The 15,593-nt window shown below is 38.3% G+C and overlaps 1 protein-coding gene across 3 annotated transcripts in view; it reads right to left on the bottom strand.

Annotated features, from left to right (window-relative positions):
• The window catches only part of TADA2A (transcriptional adaptor 2A), a 40,895-nt gene that overhangs the window by 9,963 nt on the left and 15,339 nt on the right, over positions 1-15,593 (bottom strand). For 2 of the 3 annotated variants that reach the window (XM_019636658.1, XM_019636657.1), the window contains exons 6-11: positions 14,366-14,523; positions 12,983-13,071; positions 11,708-11,780; positions 3,526-3,589; positions 2,047-2,090; positions 68-178 (exon numbers count right to left, since the gene is read on the bottom strand). In XM_019636658.1, the coding sequence (XP_019492203.1) occupies positions 68-178; positions 2,047-2,090; positions 3,526-3,589; positions 11,708-11,780; positions 12,983-13,071; positions 14,366-14,523 (539 nt within the window). The remainder of the gene's footprint in view (positions 1-67; positions 179-2,046; positions 2,091-3,525; positions 3,590-11,707; positions 11,781-12,982; positions 13,072-14,365; positions 14,524-15,593) is intronic. The other variant, XM_019636659.1, reaches the window with a different exon arrangement.

Raw genomic sequence — 15,593 nt, 5'->3', positions numbered from 1 at the left:
ACACACACACACACACACACACACACACACACACACACACACTTGCTTAAGGCTCAAAACCACCTACGTGCATGGCTTTCAATGAACTTGTCATGCTCCACTGGTCCCACGATCCTTGCAAATCGCCTCATTGTTTCATAAAGGTCTTGGACCTCCTTGGGATACCGCCGTTCCATTACTATAGAGAAAATAAAACGCAACCACGTCACGGAGGGTATAAGGATCCCTAAGTTTTCTGCATTTCTTTTACAAGAAGTAAAATAGAAGGACATTATCCCTAACCTCACATGATTAACTTACCCATGACAGGAAGCAAACAGTAAAGCTAAGAATGCAAAACACTAATCATAACGACAACAGCATCACAGTGATGATCACACCGGGATGTTGTTATCACTGGAGATAACAATTGGGCATGGTGACCTCCACACCTCACTATTGCTTAATCTGTACAGGGGCAGGAACTGCTAGCAGTAACAGGAAAGACAATTAAAGGCAGATCATGCATTCTTAGGGACAATGTTGGGCAAAATTGCTGGTATTAACTTCTGCAGGAAAACAATGGAAGTGCAGACACAATAATCCATCAAGAAGAGGTTAACCTGGAAAAGTGTGTGATCCCTTGCAAGCCACACCCAAAATCTTCCTCCTACCTATCCATACTCAAGTGAGGCATGTATTTCTTCACTCTCTCTATGGATCTTTTTGCCTTTCTCTAAACTAAATTAAGTACTACGACTAATGAAACTGTATTTTGATAACTACTATGCAAGTAAATGGTCACACATGCAGGACAGCTAGGATTAGCAACTCTGAGAATAACTACTGACCAAATTTCTAATAAAGAGAGGCATTAGCAAAGGAGATAGGGAGTAAACCCACCAACAAATAACTGGGAGGCTGGATAGGCAGGAACTCTCAAACTGCTACTCAGTCATTTCAGATAATCAACAGTAACTAGGCCAGTTCTGTCCACTTTTGACAGTTATTTAAAGTAAGTCCTCTTTTCAGATGAATCTCTTCCCCTGCAGGAGACATTCAGCTCCACGAATTCCAGGGGCCAATTTGATGGGCAGCCACAGGCTGATTATTTCCATTGTATTATGTAACTGTTAAAAGTGACATCCTCAAAACACCACGGTCACTTGAAAAATGTGTAATGGAAAGTGAAAAAATAAAAGACATAAAATGTAACATGCTTATGGTCATGAGTATATTAAAAGACACTTAACCTATGACTGGATGACCTGAACCCTACAGGAGCACAGCACAGAGTGTCAAAACCTGTAAGAGTCTATCAACTAGGATATGAACCACAATAATTATTAGGTACTTTTTACAAAAAAAAGAGTATTGTGACATACAACTATTATAAACATTAGTTACAATATTGCAGTTACTATGAGATCATCATTCTTATTTGCTGAACAAACTCTACGATATAGAAGAACAAAAAGTACAGGGACTCTTTCTGCCCAGCATAGATATCTCCAATATTTAAAACAGTAAGGTCAAGGTTAACATTCATTCAAAAATCATTAAGGTTTATTATCACCATCATACACTACTAAATGTCGTTTTTTTGGGGGTTTTTTTGTCCACTATGATACCAAATTAAAAAACCACTTTCTGTTGATTTTTCCATAAAAACATTTTCACAGCCTGGGGATCAAGGTATATGTAACATATAGTTCCAAACTATGGCCCTATGCAGTTTCAGAAAATGATCCATTTATATTCATGCTGTAATTACTATACTAATTTAAAAAAAAATCGCATACAAATGTTGACTATGTATTAATGATTCTTAACTCTTACTATTCAACAGAATCACCTTGAAGACTTTTGAAAAATAGATGCTCTAGCTCTAACCCCAGAGATTCTGACGTAGTCTGGGGTGATAGCCAGGTATTAGAATTCTTTAAAGCTTCATAGGTGACGCTAATATGCAACTTGGATCAAGAACTACTACCATAAATGATATTTTTAAAGCTATTCAATAATGCTGGAAGAAATTGTAAAATAAAGAAAACAGCTAATACTTACACTGAAACTTTCTAAGGTTGATTAATCCATGATCTCTTATAATTCTAGAACGAAAACCACAATGTTTATTATAGTTAGTTTTACATTTAATAATATCGTCTATATGCAGCTTTTATTAGACATCCTAAACACTATAAGGTGAAGAAATATTGAGGTCCAAAGAAGTCACTCGCCACAGAGTTCTGCAGGTCCATGAGTGACTAACACAATTTTAGGCTCTCAAGCATCATATATTTTTCCTCTCCTTGGGCTTAGTAGAGTCTCAATAACTATTTGCTGGATGAATGAATGAATCAACAAGCACTCATAAATACTGAAAAACAACACATTTATAACTGAAGATGAAACAGAAGGGAATCTGTGTCCATGTCACAGAAATTAATCTATTCAGAATAGCTTAGAGAAATAATAGCTGATAACAGTCATTTAAGAGAAACCTGTTAATCATAAAAGGGCACCATGATCACACGTTAAACATTTACAATTGCACATTCACATAATGCTTTGAAACTATTTGAAATAAACATTGTGTGTGTTTAATGGAAGGGCATCATGAAACATAAGATCTAATAGCAACCTTTAACAACTGAGGTCCACAATACTGTCTAGCTCTAATTGTGTGTTTAAGTGAAACATAATTTAAGTAAACCATGCAGAGTTCCCTGATGTATACCAGAGTATGCACGACTAACAATGGAGCTTCTCACAAGGACAGCTAGGTAAGCTTCTTTAGCACTTCTGGGGAACTAACTCCAGACACACAGAGTAAGCTTTACTTTAGATCACATCTTGGTCCCTCAACAGTGCCTCCCAATTTCATTAATACGGTAGTTCCCAAGTTCCATTCCTTTTTACTGTTGTTATGCCACTGTGTCTCTAGTTAGCAGTACCATGGTAACATGCCTACACACACACACACACACACACACACACACACACACACACACACACGCACGCACACTTACAACCTCTGCATACCCTTCTCTGAACTTAAAGCCTCTGCAATCAAACAGGGGTCTGGGATCCAAATTTCTCCATCTGAATGTGTGGTTTTTGTTCTGTTGCAAAGAGAAGGAATAACCAAGTGTGCCTGAAACTTGTTCAGAATTTCTTTTGAAATCCTTTTAGATAAAAGACTTCTCATTAAAAAAAGGAGCAGTTAGAATGAGAACATTTAGAAAAGCATAACTTAATAACATCTTGAATTTATCTTATGTCTTTTTCCTTAAAAGAGTGCACTCACATTATTCAGTGGTCATCAATACATCAAGAAAGGGTAAGAAGGAAGTAAAAAAACAAAAACAAAAGAAAAGGGACAGGTATTATTATCCCCATTTGGCAGATGGAAAAACTGATACCCAAGGAGGATAAGTGTCTTCCTCAAGGTAAGCCACAACTGGAACATTCTTATGGACTATATGTGTATGCTGTCAATAGTCCAAAGCTGAAAGAAGGCAAGATATAGTTTTCTATACTTACTTTTTCCGCCTTTGTCTCTCCTTTAACCTGGAATGGTAGATATCTACTACAGCCATCTTCAGAGCTATAAATAAATAAACGCATAAATAGAAATAAAGCCAAGACAAAAATAAATCTTTTACCAAACTTTGAACCTCCTATTGCTGACTATTCCACACTCACTCACTGGTCTAGCTAGTTTGTCTCTTGGAAACAAAAATATCCTAGGATATTGAATTTATCAGTAAAGTTCTTTTTTCCTCTGTATATTTTATATGGCATTACTCTACAGATAACAATTTCTGCTTTCACCTGAATACCTCTTTGGCCATGGCATGTTATGTACATTACTAGCTTCCATATAACTGTTCAACAAGGAGTCTTAACTTTGGTAACACATGGGCTAGAAATCACATCTATTTATTACAGTAGTCATAAAAATGAATACTGATTGTTGTTGTAACTGCACAGAAGTAAGTTCAGGAAACAACATCCAGCAAGACCAATGCGAATAAGGTGCAACACAGATATTTTCCCAGAGTAGCAGTTTTCAGTTGGGGAGCAGCAACTATTTTTGTGAAAAGTTCCATTAAATAGCCTAACAATCCAAAAGCTGTACCCTGGTTGGTTGTCCATATCCCAGTCCTTTCCTGGCTTTAGTCTCATGTTAAAGACATGGGGAATTAGAGGAAAAGAGGCAGTAGATAGCAAAGTTTTCATCAATAGAATAGTTCTAGTTCTCTTTCTTTCCTTGGCCAATTTTTCCTTGTTCAGAGTTCCTCATTCTTATTCCCATAAACTCATACATTCTTATGATTCCAAGTACCATCAAAATACATAATCTCAAATTCAGATATTTATTTTAAGCTCCAGACCTTATTGGGTGTCTCTACTCATGTGGTTTTCAGTTGCAAACTCGTATTCTCTTTCCCATCCTCAAAACTCTTCTCTTGGTTAACAGCATTACAGTACATCCACTTGTCCAAGACAGAAATCATTCTGTACTCTCTCTCCCTCTCTCTCCATATCTAGTCGATCAGTAAATCTTATCTATACTTAATGCTTAAACCTCTCTCAAATTCATCTCTTCCTCTTTGTCCCTAATCCTTCCTATTCCTTAACTCAGGCATCTTGTTTTACGTAGATCACTGCATCCACTCTTTTAATGATTCCATTCCTACCTCACTCCAACAATTCATCCCCTACAAATGGGACCAGAGTAATGTTTTAAAGCACAATCTCACGGTGTAATTCCCCTGCTTATAATTCTTTAGTGGCTTCCCATCCACTTATAGGAGTTCAAACTCCTACATAGTACCCGTATAGTTTGGATTCTGCCTATCTTTCCAGTCTTGTCTCCTGTCATTCCCCATATGCCTTATACAACATGCACAGAAAACAACCTGCCCAAGATCACAGAGCTGCTATGTACAGAGCAGGGATCCAAACCTAGACTGTCTGGTTCCAGGGCCTTGAGGAGGAAAGACACTAAAATTGTCCATCATGTTTACTTTCTCTGTTGGTCCTATATCCTAAATCTGGCTTAATTGAAAATGAAATGTGTATTAAAAAAAAAATCTCAGAAATAAAAAACTCCCACAGGCTTTTTACAGTCTGAGGTGTCTACAGTTAAAAAATGAAGACCAATCATTAACAACTCTAGAAGAAAATATGAGGAATGCATAACTTAACGCTTTGCTATATTAACCTTTCTTCTCATCTATAATCTATGGATTCTGAAGGAATGTTAAGATTTAATAATTTCAGTAGATTCTGGAACTCTCCTAGTAACTTGTTGTGTCCTTAAGCTTTATGTAAGTTGAGAGTTTGGTAGTTTTGTTTTGATTACTGAATGTATTCACAGAAGAAAGAGGCCCTAGAGCACAACATAATGACCTGACACTTGTCCTCTGAAAAACTGAAATACATTATTCAAATGTTAGGTAACATATTTTCTAACAACACACCAGCCTTTGCAACAAAGAATTTAGTTGTATATGACAATCATTTCTTCCAGGATAGTAAGTTTTATTCCAAAATAGAGCCTAGAGCCTCTGTAACACTGATTAAAAAAAAAAAGCAGCAAGATAATCTCACCTAAAGAAAGTGAGATACAAGTTCCAGTTTACCTCATGGGGGCAATGAGTCAGCACAGATTTCTACATTCTTCTAGACAGCTAGAGTAACTCTTAAACCTTGTTTTCCAATATATCCTTATATGAAATGGGTAAATTAGATGTGCTAGAGCACATCTAGCTGACCTCTTCTCCTTACTCCATATCCAGCTACCTTTCCCAGTAGCAGTCCCTGAGGGCACCTCCAGGGAACAGTTTGAAACCCACATTTCAGCTGGAATTAGTTTTAGGGTAGGGAAAAGTGGAACCAATTAAGTAAGGGAACAGGACACAATGGCTCGTTAGAATCGCCAATTTCTTTCATTACATGAAAGCAAACAAAAGTTGAGCAATGTACAACCCTGATGCACTATCAACATGGTAGCCCTGGTGAGATAAATAGAAATAAATTCTGGATATTTCATCCTGACTCATTACTATCTACTTGCTCTAAGGATAGTCTCAGGTTAGAAAAAAGAAATGCCAAAATCTAACACGCTGGGCTATGAACCAATGCACTATATATGTATATGACTTCAATCACTGGGAAATGACGGGGGCTACTTTATCTAGGCCATTCTCCTTTGGATCTGAGATAAAAATAACGTAAGTTCTACCTGGATGATCTCAAGAGGTGAGTGAATATAATATTTTTTAAAAGTTCAAGTATTAAAAAAAAAGTAAATACCACAAATTTTTTTTGTTCTTTTCTAACAAGTTCAAAAATTTGAACACCATTGGCTTCATTTTTTTCTTATAACTGCCCACAAACTAAAAATAATTCAATAATGTCAAGTCCAAGATTTAAGGCAATGGTTTTGAAACTATTTTTTAGGTAGCAGAACTCTTTCTACAAATGAACTCTTTCCTGATGTCGAGTTGTTCCATATAGAAGCCAAGATACCATAGAATGCCCCGTATCCTGCCACTGTTTTCTAACACAATTGCTGTGGAATTATAGGCTCTAGGATGCTATGCAGAGATACACCTCACAAGCCTGTGTGGTGGAAAAGGTGGGTAAGATGAGGGAGGAGAGGATGTGTCTCTGACATGCAGGATAACCTAATACAAGTTTTACAGTGGACTTACTTGTGAGGAATAGAATTAGGAAGTCAACAGTTCAAAGCAGAAAGAGAAGCAAATATAACAGCTAAATGAACAGCTAAAAGATAGTGAATATTTATCATGTTCCAGGCTCTTTATGTGCCTTGTCTCATTTATCCACCCAATAAGATGAGTTCAAATTGGAAAGAAACTACTTGACAATGCAATGGAAATCACTGCTAATTTTGACAAAATGTTTCTGTAGTTTTCCTAAGATACTAACTTAGCATGTTATTTCTAAGACTTGTGTGGAATGACTTAATTAAAACAGACAAATACTGAGGAGACTGTACTATCAAAAAAATCTATAAATACATATTACTGATAATTGGTTCTATGGTTGATCATTTTGGTAGTTTAAATTTGTACAACTGGCTCTGGAGAACAAAAGGAAGGAAAGGAACACACAGACACAAACAAAAGGACAACTGAAATTCTTCCAGAGAAAAATTCATATTTGAAGCTATCTCTTTTCTTTATAAAGCACACTAAGATAGCAGCAACTGATTATAAGATCTTAACTACACAAATAACCCAGGGAGGACCACGGCACAGTAGGCAGAATAGAAATAAGAAGGCAGATACTGCAAGAATGAGAATCATCAGTTCACATTCTATGTATAGTGACTGGAGGTCCCAGCAAAGCGGGCAAACAAAGAACAAGAGATTATTAAAAACAAACAAACCCAAATGAACCATAACCTATCCAATGATGTAAGGCCTCTGAAATCTCAGCCTTGGGGACAGAATACTCTCCCTGTGATTACACTGGGGACTGATAACAAAGTTTCCAAACGGCTGGCCTTAAAATATTTCAAGAAGTGGGCAGAAGTAAGAGGCAGCTCCTTCCCACTGCAATGTATTTCTAACGTTGTTAAAATAGCTGGCAACATGTTTCTGTTTTCCTGACAGAAGGCACTTACTGTTTGCTTGGCAAGAACACCAACTCGGAGGCTTTAATGGCAGGGAAGCCAATCACAATCCCTATTGCAACCACACAAGTGCAAACCTGTGACTCAGGTATTCCCCAGAAGCAAAGGTTTTTAAAAGTCAGTCCCCAGACCAAAGCTTCTGGCCAAGATGTACACGGTTCTATGAAGGAAAGAAGACCACAGAAGCTAAAGGTTAAAGTCAGCAACTAGGAAGCCTTAGGCAAGTGAGTTCGCTCCTTTGTGCATTTCCCTGAATGGAAAATGGAAAAATATCTATTCCTGTTTCTCAAGAATGTGGTTAAGCCATAGAAGACAACAAATGTGAAATGTCACCAAAAAACTCCAGTTTGTAAATTTAGTATAGTATAATCAGACTCTGGAGATGACCACATCACTCGCAGGGTACATGACCTCAGACAAGTTACTTGATATTTCCATTCCTCAATTTCCTCATCTATAAAATGGGGATAATAATAATAATAATAATAATAATAATAATAATAATGCCCAACTCATAAAGTTTTGTGAGGATTAAATGAGTTCACATGTGTGAAGGGCTTAAAATGGTAACTAGAAAACCAAATGTGATATGCATCAGCTATTTGTACAACCCTGAGAAGTGTTGAATACACAGACCCAACATATAGGAAGGAGCTTATACTGCTTCTTGCTCACTTGGCTTACAGGACAGAAATGATTAGAAGATGCTGCACTCAGGGTTTCAGAACCTGTGAAACTCTGGGAACGAGGAGTCCACAAATTTAGGAGAGATTTTTCCAAATGAAAGCAAATGGGGAGTGATGTTCCCTCAAGAAAAGGGAACTACACTATGTGTCTGCCCCGAGATCCCACAACACACCATGACACACAAGAGTGCCAAGCTGGGAGTCTTCCGCATCTCTTTCTGAACCCATAATTTCTGCTTATTTCTATAAAATATGAGGAGGTGTCATTTAGGGATCCCAGGACTTCCTTATTTTCTTCCCCAGACACTGCTTCACTTGTATCTTCTTTGGGCCCATTCGAAAAGCCTTCTGGTATGGTTGGAATGCAATTTATTATCCCTCCATTATGTCCCAGGCATCTATAATGGACCACTCAAACCTATTTTATTAGACCAATTCCATGAATCATAGCAAAAGTTTTTGGGTGAGGACGAGGGTTTGGTGGCATCAGTTGATCTTCTAGATGCCCTGGAATGGAATACAAAGAAAACCCCAAACAGTCTGCTTCCTTCCAGTAGTTATAAGTGAGGGAACATAAAGGAATGTTGTTAGTGCTTGGTGATATTAAGAGTATAATGGTATAATGGAATGGTAATTAACACCATCCTGAATTACACAAGTACCCATCTTTCATTGGAGACATTCACACTCTGACTAATCAGTGTCACCCCTTCTTTTTTGACAGGGGACACAAAGAAACAGTAAGCAGGATTCCAAGGACTTGCCTAAGATCACACAGTGACTCAGAAGCAAGCCTGAGGCTGAATCATGTTCTGATGTGTACCAAATACGTGTCCCTCTCTGTTCTAGACGTGCTCCTTCTCTTTCCTTCCTGAGTCTCCTTGGGTTCCCAGTCCTCTTTCACTGAGTGCTCTAGGAGAAACTGCTCAGCTCAGGGGCAACGGGCCCCACTGGACAGTGGGTCATGCTGCCTGAGGAGCTAACATAAGAACTCAAAGCCATGGGCTGGCCGAGTGGCACGTTGGTTAAGAACTGGCTTGGGACGCCAGAGGGCCCCGGTTCGGATCCCACATATGAGGGCCAGTGACACTGCCCTCTACAGCTAAGATGCTGAACAGCAGCTCGACCTGGAGCTGGGCTGCCGTGAGTCGCCGACGGCGGCGTAGGCTGCAGTCCCTGCTGCAGTGGGTTGCCATGGGCTACCGTGTGTAGCCAGCAGCCAGCGTGAGCAGCCAGCAACCACAGTGAGTGGCCGTCCAGAAGCCGGCGACTGATCTGCCTTGCCCGGGAAGAGCACAATGATGGTGCCAACTTGGGCCAGTGAAGCAACGTCCTCCACAACTAGACCGAAGAACAAAACGACAGCAACTTGTCTGTTCCCCTTCCCCTGATTCCCCAATAAAAAATCTTAAAAAAAAGGACTCAAAGCCATAAATAAAGCATCCCTGTGGCACCAGCAAGTCATCCCTCTAGTGCTGCCAAACCTCTTTAAAATGGTATCACCTTTTAAAAAGCACCCATCTAAACATCTTATAGTTCACTACTAGACAGGGAGGGAAAGAAGAGGCAGGATTATTATTTACGTTCTGTTAAAGCTACTTGTGTATAACAATAACTGATGCTTCAGCTCTAGCTCAAATGAACTACAATCAAGTGACTTACAAGGTTGTAGAAATTGTAGGGAGAGCACAAATAACTAAAGTATGTCACAGGTTTGAAATGCTACCTGAAATCAAAATTTTCAATCAATCAATTGCTTCTTTCTGATTTTTTCCCTTTGCCTCCACTCAATTACAGAAAGTAGCACAAGGGTACCAGAAGAAACTACAGACTCTGCTTCTACAAAGAATGAAGAGTGAAATGAAATACCAACCATTACTCCAGTTTTCTTAATAAATGCTGAGGCTTAAGAATGAAGATCTTGGATTAGGGCCTAGAGAAGTGATTCAGCAAATCTCTTTCATAGCTGAGCCATGATTGACAATAGAGATTCCGACTTTCAAAAGTTTGGTACTTTTGAACAGTATCCAAAAGGATAATATTTATAAAGTTGCATTATTATTACTATTATTTTTTGCATTCTGGTAAAGAAAGATACAAGCCAGGAAACACCATTTTAATGAAAGCTGGTGTGTATGAAGAGAAATACTCAATGGCAATCCGCACACTACTTTCATGGGAACAACATGAGAGGTGAGAAAGGACAATAACATGAGTTACCCAGGGTTGAAAAGGAGATTGACATGAAGATTGCACAATACAGTGACTCTAGTGAATGCTAAAGTAGTTTGCTTTCAAGCTTTCCTCTTTTAGTTCGATCTGCGTCACTCTGATTTTCCTTTAAGTTGTGTGGGAGAAATGAAATTTTGCAAAGAAAACTGCTCAAGAAATACATAGAGAAAAAATTCTGAAGGTCAAATTTTTATGAGAGCTCTTTCTTTGTCCTAGATCTGGTGTAACAAACACCTAGACAGCTCTTCTGTGGAGAGAAGAATCAAATTGCCCTTCTAGTGAAAAAGTAGGAGTTAATGCAATATGAAAACTTGATTTATAATTCAGCAAGGATTCTACTTGCCTTTCCTGCCTGGGATATAGATTTAAGAGAAACAATAAAGATTGCTGTTTGGGGAATATAAAATCCAAGGGAGCATTATTCATCTATTGCATCATATTCAATTCTGGACTGAAATAAGAAAGATTGAGGATTATTTTAAACATATAGTTCATTGAAAATAGAAAAAGGGGAAAAAAAGAGTTTCAACAAAAGTCTAACCATCCACTTGTAAGAGCCCTGGTGGTATTAACCACTTATGTTATAACACAAGAGTTGACATAAATCCTTAGAGGGCTAATCTTAGATGAGAATTCAGAAGTGGTAAAAATTCAACAGTTTGAGAAACAAGAAATTCCCAATCTTGATCTAAACATCTTCTAAGAACTTCCAATCTTTTCCCCTGCTATGGGAAATTTGGGGTAACAAATTATAGTGAACATCTAGTATCAGCAATTGCCACTAAAGTCCCAAGGTCTTCACACCGATTCCCTTCCTTCTAAGGAGGCAGGGAGGGCCAGTCAGTCAATTACCTCAGTGTAGGCTTACCTCAGTCAAAAGAAAGATCACACAGTCCAAGGGATGGGTTACTCTCAATTACCATTATATATAATCAACACTCTCACCATCATCACAAAAGATCTTTTTCATAGTCAAAACCCAACAATAGGGTGAATTCAGCAACTTAACCACTAGATTTTGAGTCCCAATAAGGGCAGGTGACATGTTTTATTCTTCCTTATATTCTTAGCACCCAACACAGTGTCATCATATAGTTTGCAAACAATAAAAACATTTGCTGAAACAAAATGTTACCATGTAAAATGTCCGAGTCATCTTCAACAAAATCAATGTCTCTCAAGTCCCACTCTGCATAATTGTCAAATTCCTGTTTGGGGGGAGAAAAACAAACCATCAGCTTTGAGTAATACCTTTATAGTAGCCATGCATTAGAAGCAAAGGGAAAATACACGGTAAACACTCATTAAAAATACTGAGTGGGGTACAAGACCAGGATACTGGCACAAGTAATAAAAAGTCATGGGGAAAATCAGAGAGGCTTTCAGACAGTAGTGACAGCAAAAATGAGAATAGTTATGAGGTCAGAAATAAAGCCAAACCTATTGTTCCAAAAATTAATAGTAGTCTGTTCATAAAAGGTAACCCAAGAAAATCTCTGACTAGGTCTTCAGATAAGAAAATTGTCTGTATTAATTCATCTACCTTTTTACTATCTTCTAAAGGCTCTATTTATTCAATAATATTGCTTATGTTGCTCAGCGGGTAGATGTGTTCATATTCAATTCAATGAGTACAATTTGTAGGGTAATGTATATGGGGTAGCTCTACCATATCACCTGCCATGAACAAAATGCTGACCTGGGTGTGGCTAGCAAAACTATAGCTCACTAAACTTTCAAATGACCTCCAGGAGCATTGTAATTGTGAAACAGATAATAAATCAGGAGACTTGGGACTACATTCACATGGCTTTTGGCTCCACAGCTGAACGAGGAACATGTAGTTTTTACATACATTCATCATTCTATATATACTTGTGAATACAGTGCAGGGGTCAGCAAACTGCAGCTTGTAGACCAAATCCAGTCTACTGCCTGTTTTTGTAAAAAAGAGTTTCTGGGAGCACAGGCATGCTCTTTTGTTTACATGTTATTGATTCTGCTTTTGCATAATAATGGCAAAGTTTAGTTGCAAAAAAGAGTCTATGGTCTATAAAACCTAAAACATTTACTATCTGGCCCTTCATGGAAAAAGTCTGCCAACCCCTGATATAGTACAACCTTGAAACCCCCTAGGTGTGGAATGAGAACCAAAGTATAGAAGCCCCATGCCTAAGAAAGTAAGAGCCAACACCAGGGCAAGTTAAGAAATAGGTTCTTGGTCTGAAGAACTTTTACTGTTCTACATGTGAAAATGTTTACAAATGAGAAAAGACACTCAAATGGGAGAAAATGGGGCTGCCTAAGGCCCTACAAATTACAGTGTTTGTAAAACCTTTTTTTTTAGTGATATGGAACCTATGGGTAAGAAATATAAGGCTCGTCTGAAGCAAAAACAAGTTTTTCCTACCTCAATGAAATCTGCTCGAGCTGGCATGTATCCTGCCATGTCCCGAGAAAGCAAAGAGTCAAAGGTAGGTCGGGGAGGGTCATCTGTAGCTGGAAGAATTTAGAGTTGTTCTTAGTTACTTTATAAAATATTGGCATGAAAAAAGTGACACAGAAATAGTCCTCATTTACACGCTGAAATATTTTTGTTTGGAGAAAGAGTGTCTGAAAGAATAAATAAAGTTCAAAGATTTTTATAAAGGGAAAAGTGAAAAAATATTATGGAAACAGACTGATTTCTTAAAAAAGAAAGTAAGACTTAAGGAATCCTCTATGTAAATACGAGGAAATTCCCTCTGCCTTTTACTATTAACATGTGAAAAACCCAAGGATATTTTCTTTAACGCTACAGAACATAAGTATTTACCCTGTCCGCTTCAACTCCCTTATGCTTTAGGACCAATCTCAATTTACAAATTTCATCCAACTGAGAGACAAAACCACATTGGATCTAGAAGTTCGCTGAAACTGAGTCCCAGCTCTAACACCTGCTAGTCCCTTGACCTTGCACAAATTATTTCACCTTTCTCAATCTCAGTTTCCTCATGTGTAAAACAAAAGCACTTGCTGTACCTATCTCACTGGGTTCCTATGAGGAACAAATGGTCTAATGGATTTGGGAACAAAGTGCTAACATCCAAAGTACTATCCAAATAGGAGGTATCCTCAAGCTTTGAGTTAGTCAGCTATGAAACTGTTTCTAGAGAGTAAGAAGAAAGGGAGCAGGGAAAGTATTTACTCATATCTCATTACTTGTGCTCTGGGAGTCATTCAGGAAAGATGTCCATTTATAATTCATCATGGTTTTGGTTATGTTTTGTTACAAGACCCACAGGTCCCTCAGCCACACGAGATTTAAAAAGAAACAGTTCACTATTACTGCCACAATCAAGTGAACAAAAATAACAAACTGCTTCTTGGACTTAACACTGGGATGGTTAATAATGAATAATGAGTCAAATACTGGACTTCCCTCAGTAATTAATATCTACAATCATAAACTCTCCAAAAGAACTGTACAAAAGGCTTGTGCTCACAATATCATGGCAAGGTTGGCTCATTCTGCATATCTCACTTCACAGAAGCATGCATTATGTTAAAGAGTCTCAGAGTGGGTGAGACAACACACTGGATCCAGGCACTCTGACACGCAGTATAGAACTATGGCTTCTGGAATATGCTTCCTCCTTGCCCAATTATGGCCCTGACTTAATAATGGCCAAGCCAGCTCATCCTATCTCCATAAACTGGTTAGCTGTCCAAGTCATCAAAACATTGTTTATCTGTTACTGCACCAGGGCCTAAGGATGACCTAAGTATCTCTTTTAAAAGGGGAGGCACTTACAGTGAAATGGAATGGCTGTGTCAGCAGTTTTGGCCTCCTCTGCTTGTTTCAGGTTCAGCAGGGTAGATGCAAACAGAGGGTTATTGATGAAATGCTTCATATAGTGCTTCTCACACTCCTCCTTGGTCTTTGTACACATCTGATTGGCTACATCCTGCCTAGAGAAGTGTGAAGAAAAGAGAAGGAAGTAATACTTTCCATTAAAATAATGGTAAAAACATGGTTTGTTCCTTCCATATCTTAAGTCCCATCCATATAATGTCTAGAATTTGATACCTCTAAATGGTATCACGGAGATATCGGTAGAACAATAAGACAAATATAAGCCTAATGTTGGTATAATCTGATGTTTCAAATCCTGCTATTCCAAGATATGGAGACAACATCTGAAAAGCCCTTTCTTTTCCATCTAAGGAAGGGAAAACCACTAGAAAAGCTACGATTTCCCTGTGAGCTAGGCCCCAAGGAAAAAATTGCTATACATAACAATAAGCCACTCCCGAACACACAAAATGTACTAAGTATAGTCTTATATCTGCATAATGTTTTTATAGTTTACAAACACTTCACATGAATAAACATTTCTTTACTAAAGCTCTTATAATAGGCCAAACATAAGCTACAAACATTCACAACATGTTAATCCTACCATTCATTAACTCTGTGGTGTACTTACTATTTCATTTTTTTCACAGATGAAAAAATGAGGCCTAAAGAGGTTAAGAAACTTGTTTAAGAACCCAAAGCACATAAGTGACTAATCCAGAATCTGTTCTCAAGACCCTGACTGCTAGCCCAGATGATGGAGAGGTAGAGGTGAGTCTCTCAAAGGTCCCCTCTGAACCTCTCTCTTCCACAGGATTTTACTCATTCTCCTAAGGAAGTACTGTATTCTGCTTTGTGTACTTCAATCATCTGTACAGATATTTTGATTCCCCTACTAGACCATAAACTTCTTTTTTTTTTTTTTTTTTTTTTTAGCTGAGCCATCCTGCCACCTGTTGGCAGCTCAGTGGCTGCTGAGCTTGGGCCGGGTCTCGAACCGCTGTTGCTCAGAGCTCAAACTGTTGAGCAAGCTCTTAACCAACTGAGCCACTCGGCCGGCCCCGACCATAAACTTCTTGAGGGCAGGATAAATGTCATAATTCTTAGCTCTAGCACCCTCACCACCAAGCTTTGTGCCTTATTCACAGTGGATGGAGAAACAATAGAAGGTTTTGAGGTCTTT

Source organism: Hipposideros armiger, unplaced genomic scaffold, assembly GCF_001890085.2.
Source record: "Hipposideros armiger isolate ML-2016 unplaced genomic scaffold, ASM189008v1 scaffold_29, whole genome shotgun sequence".
Classification (NCBI taxonomy): Eukaryota; Metazoa; Chordata; class Mammalia; order Chiroptera; family Hipposideridae; genus Hipposideros; species Hipposideros armiger.
Note: the sequence above shows the minus strand (reverse complement) of the source record. Positions and strands in the feature narration are given on the sequence as shown.